Here is a 19,846-nt window from a genome sequence, read left to right on the forward strand (position 1 = left end):
TTTTCCGAGCGGAAAGGCCCAGGTGGTGGTGCCCCGGGGTTCTCCTCAGGGCTGCCGCCTCTCAGCCTTCCCGGAGCCGGCCCGGTTCAGCCTTCGTTCCCTTCCGCCGGGCACGGCAAGCGGGGAACAGTTGGGGAGGAATGGGGGGGGGCGCCGCCGCCGGTCGCCTGGGCCCAGAGGAGGTGGGGGCGAAGGCGGGGAATGGGGAGGGAAAAGCCGGCGCCGGGCTGGCAGAGATGGTTGCTTGCCGCTTGGAAAGAAGCGGAGGAGAAGGTGAATGAAGCTGGCGGAGAGAAGCGAGGGTGAGTTGGGGCGACCCTCAGCGCACAAAGGGCGGCAGACCGGGATGCCCCTCGAGGAGGAGGGCAGGGCAAGGCAGGGCAAGGCAAGGCAGGGCAGGGGCCGCGGGGTGGAGCGGTGTGCGTGTGTGAGGAAGGCAGGACGGGCAGCCCGAGCCTTGCAACGGGGAACGAGGCGAGGAAGCAGCCCCGAGGACCGCGCTGTGCCACCAGGACGATTCCCGGGAGAGGAAGGCTGGCACCGTCCCTCCTCCTCTCCTGCCTGCCGCTTCAGCAGCAGCAGCAGCCGCCGCCGCCAACCTCGCGCGGCGGTCCTTGGGGGCGCTGCGGAAGCCCTGCCAAAGCGCCCCTTTCCCGGCTCGGCGGCTGCAGGGGACCGCGCCGCCGCTTCTTCTTCTCTCCCCCCCCCCGCGCCCTTCCCTTGCTCGAAGCTCCGAGGAGGCGGGAGGAGGGTCGCGGGAGTGGAAGTGGGGTGGGGGAGGTCTCCCCGGCCGGGAAGGGCTGAGAGGTTGCCGGCCCCTTTCGCAGGAAAGTTAACTTTTCTTCGCGAAATCCTGCCCCCCCCCCGGGTGGGTGAGTGGTCGGTTGTCCTCTTCACGGCCATCGCCGAGGCTGGGAGCCTCCCTTCCCCTCTGCCGTCTCCGCTCAAGGTTGGGTTTGTCCCCCGGGCTGGAGGGGCAAGAGCTCCCACGGCCACGCGAGACGCGACACTCCGAAACACTTCCCCCCCTTTTGGCAAACGGGCCCTTAGCGCCCCCTTTTGACCTCTTCCGCCCCTTCACGCCCTCCGTGTGTGTGTGTGCGCGCGCGCGCGAACGCGCGTGGGAAGGGAGGACACGCGGACCCGGGTGCACACCTGCGCTCGAAAATGGGGCAGTCGTCGGCGTTAGGGATGCGAGATGCGGTTCTTCTTGATCGAAGGGTCTGGGGCGACCACCTGTCCTGGGGAGGTCGGACGCCGAGCCCGTTTCCCCGCGTGTCCGAGTCGCCAAGCGGACCTTCTCTCCTGCGTTCCCAAACATTCGTGGGATTCCTTTGCCCCTGGCTGCCCGGGTCTCGCGTGGGACCGGCTGCACCTTGGGGACGGTGCGGACGTGGCTGTGTTCCTCGGGGCTAAAGGATTGCGGGGATGGTTGGGGATGGACAGGATGCCTCGCCTTTTGCCAATGACGCCAACAAAACCCACACCTGAAATCGGGCTATGAGAAAGAAAGAAAGAAAAAGGGGGGGAGAGAAAGAAAAGAATCGGCTGAGAAGCCCCCAAATCTGGTCTCTCTTTGAGGCGTCCTGAGGCTCCTTCCTACCAGAAAGGCATGGATTTCCCCACTTGAAAAAACTTGAGGCCATTCAAGTTTAATTTAATGAAGCCAGAGATGGAGTAACCTCTGAATGAGCCGTGGGTACCTCTCTTGGTCTTCTTAGACACGTCAGGGTCACCTTTGGAAAGGAGCTTTTCCCAAAAGCCCAATCAGGATGGTTGAGTAGGTTTTCTTTAAAATATATATATATATTTCTAAGGATCTGCATAGCGGAGCGGCAAGACTCAGAGGAATCTTCTAGGTAATGTACGATGTTAATAATTTGCAGCTGCGTAGGAGGCCTATAATGGAATCTGGAAGGGTGATATATAGGGGATCAGTAATTTTGGAGGATGCTGTACCTGTAGGACTTGTATAGGATTGCACTTTTTCAATGCGTCAGCTTTCTTACTTTGTGTAGTGCGGTAATTGAGGCATAGTAAAATTACAGTGTACTCTAAGGCTGCACCATAATTTAGCCACAGAGCTAAAAGATAAACCATTACTTCCAAGTTGTGAGAATATTTTTTGCTTTGAAAAATGAAGATGAAGTTTAAAATTTCCTGGATGGATGTACAGGTTAATGCATTGAATAGTTGTGTGCAGGGGCTGTTTCTCTGAAATTGTTTGAAGTTTGGCATCTGTTGAGAAAGTCCATAAAATATGTTAACATTTTCTGTTTATAGTGTCATTGAGATACATTCTCAAAGTGTTGCTACAATTATTCTAAGGTAGCTTTTTTATTATTTAAGAATTCATAGCTATGAAGGGAGCCTCGTTTTTTAATTTCTATAGATGAAGTCAGTTCATGGGAGGTTTTATTGGTAAAACCAATAAAGTAGCAGTTTTACTGCATTAGTGTCACTTCTATTTATTTATATTCAGAGGGAATAAACCCCACTGGAGTTCATTGGGACCTATTTGCGGTAATAATACCTAAAATTGCAGCCACTTTAGATCAAAACCTTTTATTTAATTAATTTAGCAGAATTTAAATTCTAAGTGGACCTAAAGAATTGCATTGTAAACATCTATATGTTAAATATACGAAGAAGAAACATATTGTATATTTTCTATAAGGGCTCTGTCAATTCTTTCTCAATTCTCCAGTGAATGATCAGAATGGAAAGCTATACCCATAATTAAAAAAAATAGCTGCATAACACATAGAAATAACTTTTTTATTCTGCATAACTCATAGAATAACTTTTTATTCAATATATTTTTCAGTTTGAGACAGTGCTACAGCACTCACTTTCACTGTTTAATGTACTTTGGCTTGTTGGAAAATCTCTCACAGAGGAAACAACAGCAGATATTATGGGACGTTATTAGAAACAATATAATTACTTTATAATCAAATCCATCATTATAATACTTCTGACTTGTAGATGGTGAATTTTCAGGAGCAGAACCTATTTCGACTCAGAACCTATTTTGGTTATGCAGACAGATTCACATCTTTTAACCAAGATAAAGAACATGTAAAATTGGCTTCTGTCAGTATTTTACTTTTGCTAAATCATATTTTGCTATTATGTAACAGAAGACCAAATTGATACAGGAGAGAGTTTTAATGTTAAAGATGATAAGTCTTTGCTTAAATATTTCTATACATATATATTTCTATATGTCTGCTAGACAGATTAGATGCTATCCATACATCATAAAGTACAATCTGTAGGTCAAAATTTTGAAATAATAGCTTGTCAAAATCTGAAAATATAGTTTATAGATTAGCTTCTTATCTTCATTGGATCTGATTGAATGCTTCTGCATTTCTATTAAACTAGAATTATATTTCAGTACAAAAAAAAATCTAGAACCCATTCATTCTTTGTTCACCTAAGAGCGAGGGAGGAAAAATCTGTACAATCTATGGCACTGCCCTTGGCCCTTTGAAACTAGTTAATGTTATTAGATGGATTTAGAACTCTTTATAATTAGGAACAGATTCATAGTTGCCTTTTTATTTACATTTCAAAAGTAAAATAGTGAACTAAATGCAACCGAGGTTGTTAGAATTCAAGGGAACAAAATAGGCAGCAGAAGCGTGGAGTCTGATGGAATGATTGTGATTATACGATTAAAATTAAGTGCCACAGTAAGAGAGGAGACTGAGAAATTCCTCTTACTGGTGGCACCTAATTTTAATTGTACAATCACAATTATTCCATCAGACTTCAAGGCACAGGATCCCTCCTCGGTTAGGAAGTGTTTACACATTGAAAGAAACCAATATTTAGTCATTAGACATAAGAGTATTGATATTATGCAGCAATAAATACTGTTGTGTCCAATATAAAAATCTCATGCCCCAGAAATGTTCTTTTAAGCAGCTCAATTATAAAGCCAAAGAGGGTGGCCTTTGCCTATTTATTTATTCTTCCTATCTTATGTTCATCCTCTTGAAACCTCCGTTGCATATGGATCAAACATCTGGCGTCTTCACAAATTGGCTTCTTCACAAGGGTGCAGAATTTTATGCTCCTAATTTCTTATGCTTATTTTTTTTAAAAAAACAAACATTAACATCTAATTAGAGTACTTTGATGAAATTAGACTTCTTTTTAATGAGATTTTTATTAATTGTGGAAAAGTTTGGAGCGGCACAGACATATTCAGGTAGAGATTCAACACATTTTCCTCCTTTTCATTCTTGTAGGAGCTGTATGGTAGATAATTCCCCGGGGGATAGATTCACACAATATATATTAAAATATTACTGGTTGTTGTTGTTTGCTACTGAATTATTTGTGCAATCTTATAATCCCTACAGTTTTATGCTGTACATAGAGAATTAACGAATGAAGGCAAATATAAGTGTCTCAGGATAATTTTTCACGATCCAATTTGAACAGGTCACTATTTTTTTTAATGTTTTATTTATTTTATTTGTATAACATCAAATTTCCATCAAAACAGTATGTGATCTGAGTAGAGTTATTTTTAATCAATCATAATCCACATATTTGTTGTAGAATTCATCACAATAATATTGATAATATAATGATATCATAACAATGATACTTAACATCTTCTTTAACAACTCTCCACATTAATATTTCCTCTTTTTATGTCTCCTATCTAACTTCTGTTTCTGTTGTCTATTGGTAAAATACATCCCATATCAAAAAAGTTTCTTCTTTATCCTTAATAGTAAGTCTTAATTTATCCATTTCTATGCATTCTAATATTTTCTTAATTACATTATCATTTGATGGAATCTCATCGTTTTTCCATTGCTGATGAGAGAGAAATTCCCTGAGGATGGGCTCCAGCACAAGTCCAAAAGCTGGAAAGATTAAACCCCTCATCCCAGTGACCGACCCAGATTGGATCCTGCAATTAAAGCTGTGAAACAAAGACTATTCTCAAAACACAGAGAGACGCATAATGTGTGTCTGATTTCAGTTTTTAAATGGTCATGCATTCATTTTAACACTGACTTTATTGGAAAGAACTGCCGATGATTTAGAAATACAATTAGATCAAATTAGTCATGTCTTTTTCTGTGAAGTTTGCTGTTTACTTAGTTAAATCCTCACACATATGACAAGTTCTCAAAAGCAAGTTTTGTTGGGGGTCAAGAAGATTTATCTAAGATAAACACATAAAAGAAGTAGAGTTTAATAACAAAACCCTATGTTACTGTTTATATTAGCTTGTTAAAAAAGAGCATGAATATTTTCCTTTTCTTTGTTCATGGCTGAGCTTTTGTGGTTTAGAACTTACAGTCCAATACCGCAAGTGCAAATTATTTTGCTTTTCTTTTTGCTACTATGCTATAGATTTTCAACGCTGCCCTGTGGAATTCATGACTGAAAAACAGGACCATTATTTATGCTAGCAAAGCCATATAAGAATTATTTTGTAGATATGTAATTAATAGGAAACAACCAAAGTCTGTTTTTAATTACATAAATGTGCATAATAAGGAAAGAGACCATTTTTTTCCCAAAACTGATCTTGAGCTTCAGCAAATAAGCAAAAATGTTTAGTGCAGGCAAAGGGAGATACTTACTCTATCCTAATCTGGACATTGTTTAGACAAGCCTTCAAAAACAGGTAAAACTTAGTTTTGAAGTCAATAAATAAATAACAAACAGTACTTGGTAAAACACTGAGTTTGTCGATCAGAAAGGTCGGCAGTTTGGCGGTTCGAATCCCTAATGCCACGTAACGGAGTGAGCTCTTGTTACTTGCCTCAGCTTTTGCCAACCTAGCAGTAGAAAAATAGGAACCACCTTTGGTGGGAAGATAACGGTGTTCCGTGTGCCTTCAGCATTGAGTCATGCCAGCCACATGACCATGGAGATGTCTTCAGACAACGCTGGCTCTTCGGCTTTGAAATGGAGATCAGCACCGCTCCCTAGAGTCGGGAACGACTAACACATATGTGCGAAGGGAACCTTTACCTTTTCCTTTTTAGTACTTGGTAAGAGATCTAGGAAATTTATTTCAAGCCTTAGTTTCTCCAATAAAGAGGCACTAATTTTTTAGTAGCCTGTTATATCAAGCCTATAGCATTATTTTTGCGTGACCCGTCAAAACCGCGTTCCACAAAAGCGCGGTCGACGAAATCGCGTATGTGACGTCATCACAACGCGACGAAAAAGATCGAAAAATTGAAATAAAAATTAAATTACAGCAAGCCGATTCACATAAAGGTAAGCGTTAGGTTAAGGGTTAGGGTTAGGGTTAGGGTTAGGTTAAGGGTTAGGGTTAGGTTTAGAGCGTTAGCGTTACATTTAGCGTTAGGTTAAGGGTTAGCGTTAGGTTTTTCGTTAGGTTAAGGGTTAGGTTTAGGGTTAGGTTAAGGGTTAGGTTTAGGGTTAGGGTTAGGTTTAGGGTTAGGTTTGGGGGGGGTAGGGTAAGGTTTTCGCTTTATTTTTACATTTTTCGATCTTTTTCGTCGCGCTGTGATGACGTCACATACGCGCTTTCGTCGACCGCGATTTTGTCGCCTGCGGTTTTGTGGTGGAATCTTATTTTTGTCCATATGAACTTCATTAAAAATTAGAGCTTTACTCTTTTAAAAATTACAACATGATGAATTTTCATCCTAAAACCTGAATATGTTAGACAAAGGATTTGGCAAATAACAATATAAAATGACTGGTGTTCCTTTCAAATGTGAAATTTTTTTCAAAGGGGGGGGAGAGCTAAAAAGTCTCGTAAAAACAAAGCAAAACGAACCCTTGGCAAAGTACAGAGAAATAGGTAATGGAGCAATTGTAGGAAATGCTCTTGAAAGAGTTGCTCTTGAAGTTATTTCCAGAGATATCAGAACTAGGAATATGTATATTGAAATGGAATTGTAAATACCATAAACACAAAAGGGAGTTTGCTCAGAAGCTGAAATACAGCAAGTGGATTAGAGGAAGAGTGGGAAGCAGAGAAGAGAAGAAAGATAGGAAGAGAGGGATAGGAGAGAGGGTGAAGGGGGAAGATGAGGTGTATAAGGAGGAGTGGTAAGAGGAGAGAGGAGAAGCAGAAAGGAAGGGAAAGTAGAGTAGAAAATGATGGAGGGAAGAAAGGATGTAGAAAGGGGGAGGAGAGAGGGGGAAGAAAGTGTCGGATAAGGTATAAATATGGAGAGCAGAAGAGCCAATAACTGTTTTTTTGTATGGTAAGATGAATTGATGTAATTACTTAATAATACAACATGATATTGACTATGTAATAGTATACATGTGATTATATACTATGAAAATGGAAAATTAAAAAAAAATTCTATGTGAAGAAAAAAAAGAACTAGGAAGAAAACTGAAAAAGTAAAAAGTTATAGTACCAAAGAAAGGTGGGATTTTCCAAAGATTGGCAAGAAGAAAGTTTTGGAGGAATGGAAAAAACATCCCTGGTTTGCTCTCAATTGGGGAAATTCAACCACACCTGCCTGACATTAAGAGAGAAAAAGTAATAGATTCAAATCTACTGACCAGTGGTGGAATTCTGCCAGTTCTTACCGGTTCGGGCGAACCGGTACTGGCGGGTGCTGGAGGCTCCGCCCACCCACCCTGACTTAATGCCCCACCTGCGCATGCGCAGAAGGCGGCACGTGCATGCACAGTGAGCGAGCACGCTCACATTTGCGAACCGGTAGAGAAGGTGAGTGAATCCCACCACTGCGGCTGACACTGGTGATAAAGTTGTGACACAACTAAGCAGCCACAGGAAGGCTTCCTACAGAAGGGATATTTGTGCTTTATGAAGAACAGACTTGCCTTGTTAAGCAGGCACTGATTCCTCTCTAACTAGCTGTTTGTGGCAATGCCTTTTGGGGGATCCCGAAAGCTCCAGGCTATAGACAGATGGTAGCAATTGCTTCCTGCATAGGGAAAGGTGAGCTTAATGAACAAATTCAGCTAACTGCTAATGAGTAAACTGCCACCACTAACAACACAATGATCTTCCCCTCCTCCCATCTGATTATCAGGATCAGCCGACAGCTAAGGGTGAGAATAATTAAATCTCAAGGCGGGAGTGAGTTTCCTGGCTTGAGAGACATTGATTTGAGCTCTGAATGAAATCTCATTTGGCCCGTAGTCCTTCCACCTGTCCTTAGTTACATTATTATGGCTAATCTCTTATTAGGGACCCGGTGGCTCAGTGGCTAAGATGCTGAGCTTGTCGGTCAGAATGGTCGGCAGTTCGGCGGTTGGAATCCCTAGCACCGCGTAACGGAGTGAGCTCCCGTTAGTTGTCCCAGCTTCTGCTAACCTAGCAGTTTGAAAGCACGTAAAAATGCAAGTAGAAGAAATAGGGATACCTTTGGTGGGAAGGTAACAGCGTTCCATCCGCCTTTGGCGTTTAGTCATGCCACAGGAGCATGGAGACGTCTTCGGACAGCGCTGGCTCTTCGGCTTTGAAACAGAGATGAGCACTGTGGGAGGGGGGAGCAGAGGGGGGAGCGCACACATATGCAGGGGGCAGGGCGCATTGCATTATGGGAGTGGGCATGTGAGAACAAAAGGTTTAGCCAAGACTGGTCTAGGACATTTGACATGTGGTCAAAACAGTCAAAATAACAGCTATAATGATGTGATTCTATCTGTGGATTTTGACTGGGTGCCCAGGGAATCCATTGCTTGATTTCAATTACTCGGTTTACAAATCCATCAATACATTTCCTTGTGGTTTAAGGCTAAACCTTTATAAAGCAAAACGATATGGAAATTCCACCTACAGCTAGAAATCTTTTTCCGATTTGAAGGCTAAGGAGAAGAAGCTATAGATTGCCACTAAAAATATTTGATCTGAATGTTGGATCTGATCTCCATTTAGGGTACGTATTTATTTAACTGCATCTAACAAGTAGGGTGAGACCCAGTTTGATGTGATGGTTAAAAGAACCAGGAAACTGAGTTGTAGCCTCCTCTCGGTGAGTTTAGGCTAGTGCATGAATGTCAAACTCGTGGCATCACATGGCATTTTGCTATTTTTCCCCCTTTGCATAGCTGGGGTGGGTGTGGCCTGTGCGTGATGCATCTGGCCCGTAAGCCACTCGTTTGACACCCCTGTCACTCGTGAGTTTCCCTTAGCTCCAGCAGGAACCAAGGACAAATTATTTTGTGGAAATGTTCTCAAAACACGGACTTATTTATGTAAGTCTTCAGGATACAAAACCAACTTAAAAATCCTTCCTAACATGACGCCGGGCAAAGGTAGATTTCTCTGCTAGTCATAGATTGGGCTTAAAATTACAGCACATAAAAATCCTCTTTCATTTAGTTTTTTAATGTAATTAAAACTTTAAGTTTATTTGTCTTGTATGCCACCCACTCCCGAAGGACTCCGGGCGGCTCACAATAGACAAGGGAAGGGGGATAAATAGACAAAGAGAACACTTTAAAAAACGCAACATTCATAGTTTCCGTGGGGCTGGATGTTTCACAAGCCCCCCCCCCCCCCGGCCTGTTGGAGCAGCCAGGACTTGGTGGCTTTGCGGAAGGCCGGGAGGGTAGTAAGGGTCCAGATCTCCATGGGGAGATCATTCCAGAGGGCTGGAGCTGCAACAGAGAAGGCTCTCCCCTGGGGAGTCGCCAGCCGACATTGGCTGGCAGATGGAATCCGGAGGAGACCTAACCTGTGAGATCTAATCGGTCTATGGGAGGTAATTGGCAGGAGGCGGTCTCTCAGGTACCCAGGTCCGATGCCATGTAGGGCTTTATAGGTAACGACCAGCACCTTGAAGCGGGTCCAGAGATTAATGGGTAGCCAGTGCAGCTCGTGGAGGATAGGTGTGACATGGGTGTACCTGGGCACCCACAATCGCTCGCGCGGCTGCATTCTGGACTAACTGAAGTCTTCGAACAGTCTTCAAGGGCAGCCCCATGTAGAGCGCGTTACAGTAATCCAGTCTTGAGGTCACAAGGGCGTGAGTGACTGTCTGAAGGGCCTCCCAATCCAGGTAGGGTCGCAATTGGTGCACCAGGTGAACCTGGGCAGAGGTCCCCCTGGTCACAGCCGACAAATAGTGTTCTAAAGTCAGCTGGGGATCCAGGAGGACTCCCAAATTGCGGACCCTTTCTGAGGGGCATATAATTTCACCCCCCAGCCAAATTAATGAGTTAATTTGCTCATTTAACTTATTTTGTGAATCTAGTGGTATTGATGCATATACAGGTAGTCCTCAATTGAGCCCAAAAGTTATGTTGTTAAGTGAGAGTTTGTTAATTTCCCAATTTTATGACCTCTCTTGCCACATTTGTTAAGTGAAGCACTGCAGTTGTTAAATTAGTAAAGCGATTGTTAAGTGAAACTCTTAAGCGTTGACTTTGCTTGTCAGAAGGTTGCAAAAGGGGATCAAATGACTCCAGGACACTGTAACCATCATAGATGTGAGCACCTGAATGTAAATCACATGACCTTGGGGATGCTACGATGGTCATAACTGTGAAAAATGGTCATATGTCACTTTTTTCAGTGCCATTGTAACTTTGAGCCGTCACTAAATGAACTGTTGTAAGTTGAGGACTACCTGTCAGAGATTGGGGTTAATGTCAGGGGTCCCAAATAGCATCCAAAAGTAAATCAGAGTCCAAGGCAAAGTATGGCTCAAAGTTCCAATTTATTAAGAGAGCCATGTTGGCACTTCTGGGAAAACCCGAATCTGAAAGCTTCCCGGTTTTCAAGATTTTGCCCCCACACCCACAAGTCCATCACATGGTCCAATCTTCCACTGCCATGCTGGCAGTTCCCCCAAATCCAGTTCCGGTCAGGTGCAGAGATACGAAGACAAAGGATGACCTTGGCTTTCTAGAAAGAATGTTGTTATGGCTACATAGCGTCTAACACCATACAATCCCCCCTCCCATTTTCCCACAATAGAAAATGCATAGTAGAATAATGGAACAGAAACGATGGCTGCAGGCCCGACACTACCTGTATTTAATTGTAACCTGCTAATTCCTGAACTCTGCATGCTAGCCTCATGATGTTAGCCTTTCAAGGTAGGGAAAAGATATTTGACCATAGAAGATTAAAGGATAGGTTTTTAAATTGTGGTTTGATTCCTTCCCTGACCTGCTGAGATGGCTTTGTAGTCCTCAAGGCCAATGTCATAAAAGGAGTAGGGATACAATTGGTGAAGAGGCTTCATAATTACAATAGTCAAATATGTTTGGCTTCCAGGTGAAAGACAGAGAAGACAAAGGCAAGGGAACATTAATATGACTTCCATTTTCTCACAGATGAGAACAGTCCAGGAGAAGCTACCTTCCACCCCTTAAGATTTGTTTCAATACATTCACTTGTAAGAAAACCTATTTATTTGTCTTACTGATATGTTTCAAATCATCTTAAACCATATAAGTGAACCTTAAAAGTCAAACAGATACATCACATAGTGGTTTCAAAACAAGAAATTAAAATTAGATTATCAATTTAACCTTTCTTATAGTACTAGTTTATGGATCTGGTTATATATGTGCAGCATTTTCAGTTGCGCTCATCTGCATCTTTTTATACTTCCCTGCATTATCAGCATTTCATGGATTTGCAAATCTCATATGCAAATATGAGCTTAATTTCCACCTTTTTATTATTATGTTTAATGTTTACAATTATTGATAATGATGTAGACCAGTGGTTCCCAAACTTTTTCAGTCCACTGCCCCCTTGGTGCTACAAACTGATCCTCAGTGCCCCCCACCCAGTGGTGGAATTCAATTTTTTTTACTATCGGTTCTGTGGGCGTGGCTTTGTGGGCGTGGCTGGGGGGGTCATATGACTAGGCGGTTTGCACGACGGGAGGAAGATAGTAACAGTAAAATTCAAAACTAACAATTAATTGCACATTTATTCAAAATCCAATTTAAAAACCTTTTTAGTTAATGTTAATTCAACAAAATTGTTGAACATGATCCAGTGATACCAGGGTTTCAAAGTCTGATTGTCATTTATCAAGAATCTTAGTAACTAGTAACTTAGTAAACTCAGTAAAATTTAGTAACTACTTCACTGTTCAGTAAATTCTTAATGGGATGGATGGGTTTGATGAAGAGATACCAGTTTCCCCAAGTCTGGTTTTAAGTCACTTAGCAGGAGTCTTAAATCAACATGTTCAGTAATCTGGAGTCGATTTCTTTGCTTGGAGAGAAGTTGGATGACCACACTGAAGCCACGTTCTATCAAATAAGATGTTGGAAATGCAACAAGGAGCTTCTTAACCACTCTCCATAGTGCAGGATAGCGATCAGAATTTTATTTCTGTAACCAAAACTCTTGGTACGATTTCTTAAACTTTGGTTTCAGCTCAATGTCATTTTGCAGCTCTATGAGATGTTCTTCCACTACCCCATCTTCCTCAGTATCTGAAAATGGATTTATCACCCAATCTGGAATTTCCATCAAAAGAAGATCCTGATACCGCTCAGACATATCTTTATGCAGCATGTCCAAATGGTCACAAAAAACTTGAAGATCATAATCTTGTATCCCACCTTTCTCTTCTAGCTCAGACAAGCTTGGAAGTTGGTATAGCTCGCGAGGGCCTATATTGTGCTTGAATAGAGTTAACTTTGAAATAAATGTAGAGATGACAGATTTGCCCTTAATAAGATTGACCTCATTTCCTTGCAACTGCAAATTCACTTCATTGAACTTTGCAAATAGTTCTGATAAATAAGCAATGTCGTGCATGATCTCTTTGAGTTCACCACTGAGCAAAGCATTCTTGTCTTCAAAAAACTCCGCAACCATGTCAAAAAGATTGTAAAAGCGTCTCACACAGTCGCCTTTTGATAGCCAACGAACTTCTGTATGAAGCAACAAACGATCAAGATTCCAGGAAGGGAAGGAGCAGCATAGCAGCAGCCAGAGACCTCAATTACTCAATCAGAATAGAGCTGGAAGAGACCTTGGAGGTCTTCTAGTCCAACCCCTGCTCAACCAGGAGCAATCCTACACAATTTCAGACAAGTGGCTGTCCGGTCTCTTCTTGAAAGCCTCCAGTGATGGAGCACCCACAACCTCTGGAGGCAACTTCTGTTCCACTGATTAAGTGTCCTCACTATTAGGAACTTTCTCCCTAATTCTAGGTTGCTTCTCTCCTTGATTAGTTTCCACCCATTGTTTCTTATCCTGCTTTGGAGAACAGGTTGACTCCCTCTTCTCTGTGGCAGTCCCTCAAATAATGGAAGACTGTTATCAGGTATCCCCCCACACCAATCCTTTTCTCTAGACTGGTCATTCCCAATTCTTGCAACTGTTTTTCCTATGTTTTAGTCTCCAGGCCTTTAAACATCTTAGTTGCTCTTCTTTGCACTTCTTCCAAAATCTTCCAAGGTGCATGGAACACTGTTACCTTCTCACCAAAGGTGGTCCCTATTTTTCTACTTGAATTGTTTAACTGCTAGGTTGGCAGAAGCTGGGACAAGTAACAGGAGCTTACTCCATTACACAGCGCTAGGGATTTGAACCGCCGAACTGCCGATCTTTCAGTCGACAAGCTCAGCATCTTGATTTAGTAAATGTTCAAAATTACAACAGCACTGAAAAAAGTGACTTATGACTGTTTTTCACACTTAAAACCATTGCACCATCCCTGGGGTCCCGTGATCAAAATTGGGATGCTTGTCAACTGGCTCATTTTGCGAAGGTTTCAAGGGTCATGTGATCCACTTTTGTGACCTCTGACAAGCGAAGACAATGGGGAAGCCAGATTCTCTTAACAACCATATGACTCACTTAACAACTGAAGAGATTCACTGTAACTGTGGCACAAAAGGTTGTAAAATTCATTTAACAAATGTTTTACTCAACAACAAAAAATTTGGCCTCGGTTGTGACCGTAGGTGCTGGCTGCCTCCCAGTGAGCCTGGGGGAGAGTGGGGGGGGGCATCAGATGGGTTTCAGAAATACATTCCTAGCATTTTTCTCCAGTCCCTGGGGAGTGTGTGTGTGTGGGGGGGGCACACCTGGTATTCCTCCAGGTGCCCAGAACCAGCTTTTTCCTGTGGAATGTCAGGGAGACACACGAGATCGCTGCCCCAGCAGCAAGTCTCCCCCAGATGCTCAGAGAAGTCACTCATCTAGACCCCCATCATCCCCGGGCTAAGTCCAAGCCTGCAGGAAGCAGCAGCGTCCCACTCGCCTCCCGCACATCCTCACCTGAGTCCTCCCCCCCTTAGATGGGGAAACTTCAGCAGGCGGGATTGGTGAGCGGCGCTCATCACCTAGGAGATGGGAGGGGTGGGGGGGCTTTGGGACCTCTGCATCAGCCGCATGTTCTGACCAGGGCTCCGTGGGGTACGGAGAATTCGGGGCCAAGGGACGCGTGTCCTAAGTTGGTCTTGGACCGCATCCCCCCGCCCTCCCGGTCCCTGCGCCTCCCTAAAGGGCATCCGGCCCAGCTGCTGCCTCACCCACCGCTGGCCAGGAGCGGCGTTATTGATACAGTCCATTAGCTCCATGCATATATGTGTGTGTTTTCTGTATAAACGTATAAAAGACAAGGACTAAAAAAATAACTTTGCCATATATTCTTCCCACTCCTGTTGTTCAGATTAAAAAGAATGAAAGGCTTTATGCATTAATTATAAAGATAGCATTGCACATAAAATTGCATGTAAAAATGACTTTTATACTCTGTACATTTCAATATTTCTAGTGTGCATTGATAGAAATGTAAGGATTTGTTGTTTGTAGATACGTTAATGTAGTATTAGAGATGAATTCAGTATTTTTGTTACTGTGTTTCCGTGAAAATAAGACAGGATTTTATTTTATTTTTGACACCTGAAATAAGCACTTGGCCTTATTTTCGGGGAGTTCTTATTATTTTTGAGGTGCAGGAGGCAGCGAGCATGGTCACCTCATGGCTGCTGCTGTGTTGCACAATTTTCTGGGAGGGCTTATTTTAGCGCATGCACTCAAAAGCCTGATTGGGCTTATTATCCGGGGAGGCCTTATTATCTGGGGAAACAGGGTAGCTTGTTTATTATTGAAAAATGCTGGAAAACCAAGTCCATATTTAATGGGACCAGTGGTATTTAAAAATATGGAAAATTGCTGAGGTTGAAAATTTAACAAAGAATGTTGAAAAATTCCATTATAAAAGTAAAATTCAGGCAAGAAATGTAGAAATGCCACTTTGAATAGAAATATTCCATTTAAATGTCTGTATTTCTCTCATGACTATGTAAGTAACACTATAAGCATAGCAGTAAGAATTTATTTTGATGGATTGAATTAAGCAGAACAATCAGATTATTAAACAGAATTCAAAATAATCATGGAAGGAAGACCATCATGCTTTAATTTAAAAAAAAAACTTCAACTAAAATTATTATAGTAAGTTGGGACTCTTAAATTGGGATACAAATATACTATCTCTTCTAGTGATTTTCAGGAGCTGATCTCGATCAAAGGTGAACCTTCTCTACTCCAGCTTTTCAATCATGGTGCTTACATTATGGAGTAGCTACCCCATTTCCCCTTTATCATTTTAGGAATTATTTAAGGCAGAGTTTCCTACGGGACCTTTGGGAGCAGCTGAGAGTATGCTATCTTGTTTTACTGCTCTGCTTATTATTTTGTTACTTTTATTGTGGGTGTTTTAATTTGCTTTATTTTTCTTGCTATGGATGTTTTATTCCCTTATTGGATTTTTTTAATTGCTAACCACCTGGTAGATTGCAATAATAAATTAATTGGATAAACAAACCAACAAACTAACTGAGGCCAAATCAGCCCTTTTGGCTCAGGGGTGATTGGAATTGGCTAAGGATATTGGTATCACTCAGATTGCTCCGTTTTTTTTAAAATTTATAGCTGAAATATAGATGTGATATGTTTAGCATTTCCTTCTAACTGGCAGATATAGTTCCTGCTGTTATTCTTCGTATGCCCAGTTTTTGTACTGTGACTTGACAGGATTGCCATGATTGTTTAAGAATCAGATTTAGCATCAATTCCTAAGCCTTTTAGAAGTCTTGCCACCATGTTTATTCCAATATTTTGTTTGCTGGTTATCTTTTATTTTGAACTACTCAATGCTGTAATAAATATTTGGTTTGATTTTGATACTGCCAGGTAGAATATTAAAGCAGGAGAGGCAAAAATTGGCTTAAGCGGATAAGGCCCACTGAATCTTAGTTGGGATAAAGAATTCAAATCTCTGACTGATATTCTGCCTTCAGCATTCCCTTATTTCAGAACAGACAAACTGAAAGAATTAAATGTGATTTTCCTGTGCCAAGCTACCATATTTCTATTTAGGAGGAATGTAAATGTATCCTACTTGTTGTTAATAAACTATTCATAGCTAATAAATAAATAATCCCCCCACCCCACCCCCATTGTTTGGTGTTTTTCAGAAGCTGCCCTTTCATCAAGGTGAACATGGACTACAAAAAGACCCTGGAGTTTAAACACTGTAAGTTCTCATCTTTTGAAAAAAGCACAAAATTAGGTTGATAACTGATCTGCATTTACATGCAAGTAAGTCTCATTAGAGTACTTCTAAGTGCGCACAATTTGGTTTGCCCTAGAAATGAGATACTGTGAAGCTAGAAAATAATACAAAAAGTAACTTTTCCCCCTGAAAAGCTTATATGATACAATACAATAGCAGAGTTGGAAGGGACCTTGGAGGTCTTCTAGTCCAACCCCCTGCCTAGGCAAGAAACCCTATACCGTTTCAGACAAATGGCTATCCAACATCTTTTTAAAGACCTCCAGTGTTGGGGCATTCAGAACTTCTGGAGGCAAGCTGTTCCACTGATTAATTGTTCTAACTGTCAGGAAATTTCTCCTCATTTCTAAATTGCTTCTTTCCTTGATTAGTTTCCACCCATTGCATCTTTTTCTACCCTCAGGTGCCCTGGAGAATAGTTTGACTCCCTCTTCTTTGTGGCAACCCCTGAGATATTGGAACATTGCTATCAAGTCTCCCCTAGTCCTTCTTTTCATTAAACTAGACATACCCAGTTCCTGCAACCGTTCCTCATATGTTTTAGTCTCCAGTTCCCTAATCATCTTTGTTGCTCTTCTCTGCACTCTTTCTAGAGTCTCCACATCTTTTTTACATCATGGTGATCAAAACTGAATGCAAATGAAAGTTGTTATAAATAACTGAAGAATTGAGTGTCCCTTCACCCTGGTTTTCAATCTGTATAAGAAATTCTGGCAAATGGGGAAATACAGTTAAAATTAGTTTAAAATATTCAAAGCTGGGAATTAGAGGAATTTTTTAAAAAGCAATGAGATAAAATCACAATCATGCTATCTGTTCACAGAATCTGCACTAGTTCATTGAAAATCTCTCAAAGTGTAAAGTTTGATAAATAAAGTAGTAAAAGAATCTGTAAGATATACAAATGGATGGCTTGCCTGAGAGACAAAGATTGCAGTTGTGTTGATTTTTAGAGAGCTAAAATAATTGTGAGCAGGTTGGTGGCCTATAGAAACATTTACAGAAATATACATCATTTCAACAAAACAAAATGTGGATATGCATCATTTAAGTGACATTTGGGTGATTGAAATAATATGTTGAATAATATATTCCACCTATTGATATTTAGGGAAAATGAATGAAAGGGAAATATACTTCTGATATCTTATTATCTGAATCTGACTAATGTTTTAATGGTTCTAGTCATTTCAGATAATTCTTGGATTTATCATGATTAATAAAATATAGAAAAAAGGCCTAATATAGGTTTTTTGAAACAAACTTTTTGTACATAGTCATATAGACATTTGGAACAATAATGTAAACATTTACTAATGCATGAAGGGGAGAAGAAAATAAAATGATTTGTGTTTGCAAAAAATTGAAAGGTGACATATGTTTTCTAGAAGTAATTCCCTATTTCATCAGTCCCCAACCTTCTGGACACCAGGGACCAGTTCCGTGGAAAGAGGTTTTCCACAGACTTGAGGGAATGTGGTTTCATTGGCTGCCTGCCTCCTGAGGATGGGTCTTCGCTTGTTTGCACAGACTGGTTTCTGGCATGCTGCAAACTTGTGTCAATCCGGTGATTCGGGACCTCGACCCTATTCAATAGATTTGTTACGTCTTTTAATGATTGAAACCTGTTTTAGCATGTCTTCTTTAACAAGTTTGTTTTATTCCTTGCATCTACATCAGGTTGTCAAACTCACGGCTCACGGGCTAGATGCATCATGCGGTCGGCCACGCCCAGTTTAGCGAAGGGGGGAAAAGTCACAATATGTCACATGACGCCCGCATGACGACATGAGTTTGACACCCCTAATCTAGATAATATCCACCAACTTGCTGAACTGGAGGTGTTTGTAATGAGAGACTTCCGCTGTTATCTTCCTCTCATAAATTTGTGACAGAAAATAAATCAGATGTATTCCAAGCAGGTGAATTATCAAACCCTTGTATCCGGTATCATTGTTTTCCGTCTGTTTTCCGTCTACATTTTCAGAATCCAGAAAGGGAAGTTATACCTTATATGATTAAGCTAGAGAGAAACCAGGGGATGTTTTCAGCCAACATGGAGAGATGATTCTGTGAAAGAGGAGGATTGCTGCAAGAGAGCAAGCATGGCCTTTGCCCAATCACACATCATGACGGCTAGAAGGCACCAACACAGTCGGCTCATAATCGAAGTAGATGAGTACAGCTCCAATCCAACACAGGCCTTCACCTTCTACAACATTAATCAGGGACGTTTCCAACCACCACATGTACAAATGTAAGTCCTACCACCGCGCATGTGTGCGTGCCTCCTGCCAGCCAGCTGATTTTTGGATCTGTGCCACACATACGTGCGGGGTGGGATTCATGCGGGAGACCAGTGTGCATGCATGGGGAGGAAGGGGGGGTCCAGGGGTGGGTTTCTCGCCCCGTTCCAACCGGTTCGGTTGGAACGAGGCCGGTGGCGTCCTCGCGCACGCATGCGTACTAGCGTCTGTGCGATGCTCCAGCTGCTCCTGGAGGATCGCGCAGGCACTGTATGCGTCCTGCGCATGCGTGGAAGCGCAGAATTCATCAAAACCGGGTAAGGAGTGGGCGCAGGTGCGTGGGCGCGCGCGGGCGCAGGGGGGGCTTCACCGTTCCCGGAAGTTACTTACTTCCAGGTTCGGCGACCAACCGGTTCGCAGGGACCGCCGCGAACTGGTTGAAACCCACCCCTGGGGGGGGGGGTCACATGCATAAGCACGGGGGTGGGAGGAGTGCAAACTCCCCCCATGGCACATTTTTGGTCCTAGGAGACTGTAGGTAGACTTACTAGGCCCAAGATGGGCACAGAGGGGGTCATGCAGGCATGCACGGAAGGGTGGGAGCACAGGGGGTGTCATGTGCACATGTGCAGGGGGGTGTGTCGTGCACAAATTGCATTATGGGTGCGAGCGTGCATGCATGCACAGACTTTCAGCACACCATGACAAAAAGGTCAGCCATCACTGCTCTAGAAATTGAAACTCTAGAAATTGAACCATGGATTTTTTATCCCCGTTTCTTAGTGCCCATGATCAAAATTTATCTGCCACTGAATCTCAAGAAATAGGAAAATGCTTTTAGCCAGGAATCTGCGTTTGCTTATTTTGCTTTACGTTGGTTATAAACTTTATTCTCTGTTACTATTTGTACTTGTAGAACATTTTGGGTAATTTCCGGCTGTTTTCCATAAGATTTATTTTTTTCTTTATTTGAAAGATGAAATCTAATTTGGAAGCAGAAGTTGTATCCTACCTCTCAAATTGTAACAGACCTGTACCATTTTATGATGTGCAGAAAACACTGCATTTTTGTACATTAGTTTT

The 19,846-nt window shown here is 42.3% G+C and overlaps 1 protein-coding gene across 3 annotated transcripts in view; it reads left to right on the forward strand.

Moving 5' to 3' along the window:
* Positions 1–230: 230 nt before the first annotated feature.
* Positions 231–19,846, forward strand: part of MPPED1 (metallophosphoesterase domain containing 1) — an 87,985-nt gene continuing 68,369 nt past the window's right edge. The window contains exons 1-3 of one of the 3 annotated variants that reach the window (XM_087722205.1): positions 231–302; positions 16,420–16,478; positions 18,505–18,774. In XM_087722205.1, coding sequence (XP_087578331.1) covers positions 18,623–18,774 — 152 coding nt within the window. In that variant the 5' untranslated portion in view covers positions 231–302; positions 16,420–16,478; positions 18,505–18,622. Of the gene's footprint in view, positions 303–1,561; positions 1,860–16,419; positions 16,479–18,504; positions 18,775–19,846 lie in introns of those variants that run through there. The other 2 variants (XM_087722206.1, XM_087722204.1) reach the window with 2 other exon arrangements.

Source organism: Thamnophis sirtalis, unplaced genomic scaffold (genome assembly GCF_051295495.1).
Source record: "Thamnophis sirtalis isolate CommonGarterSnake01/CBP01778 unplaced genomic scaffold, rThaSir2_p1.2 scaffold_9, whole genome shotgun sequence".
NCBI lineage: Eukaryota > Metazoa > Chordata > Lepidosauria > Squamata > Natricidae > Thamnophis > Thamnophis sirtalis.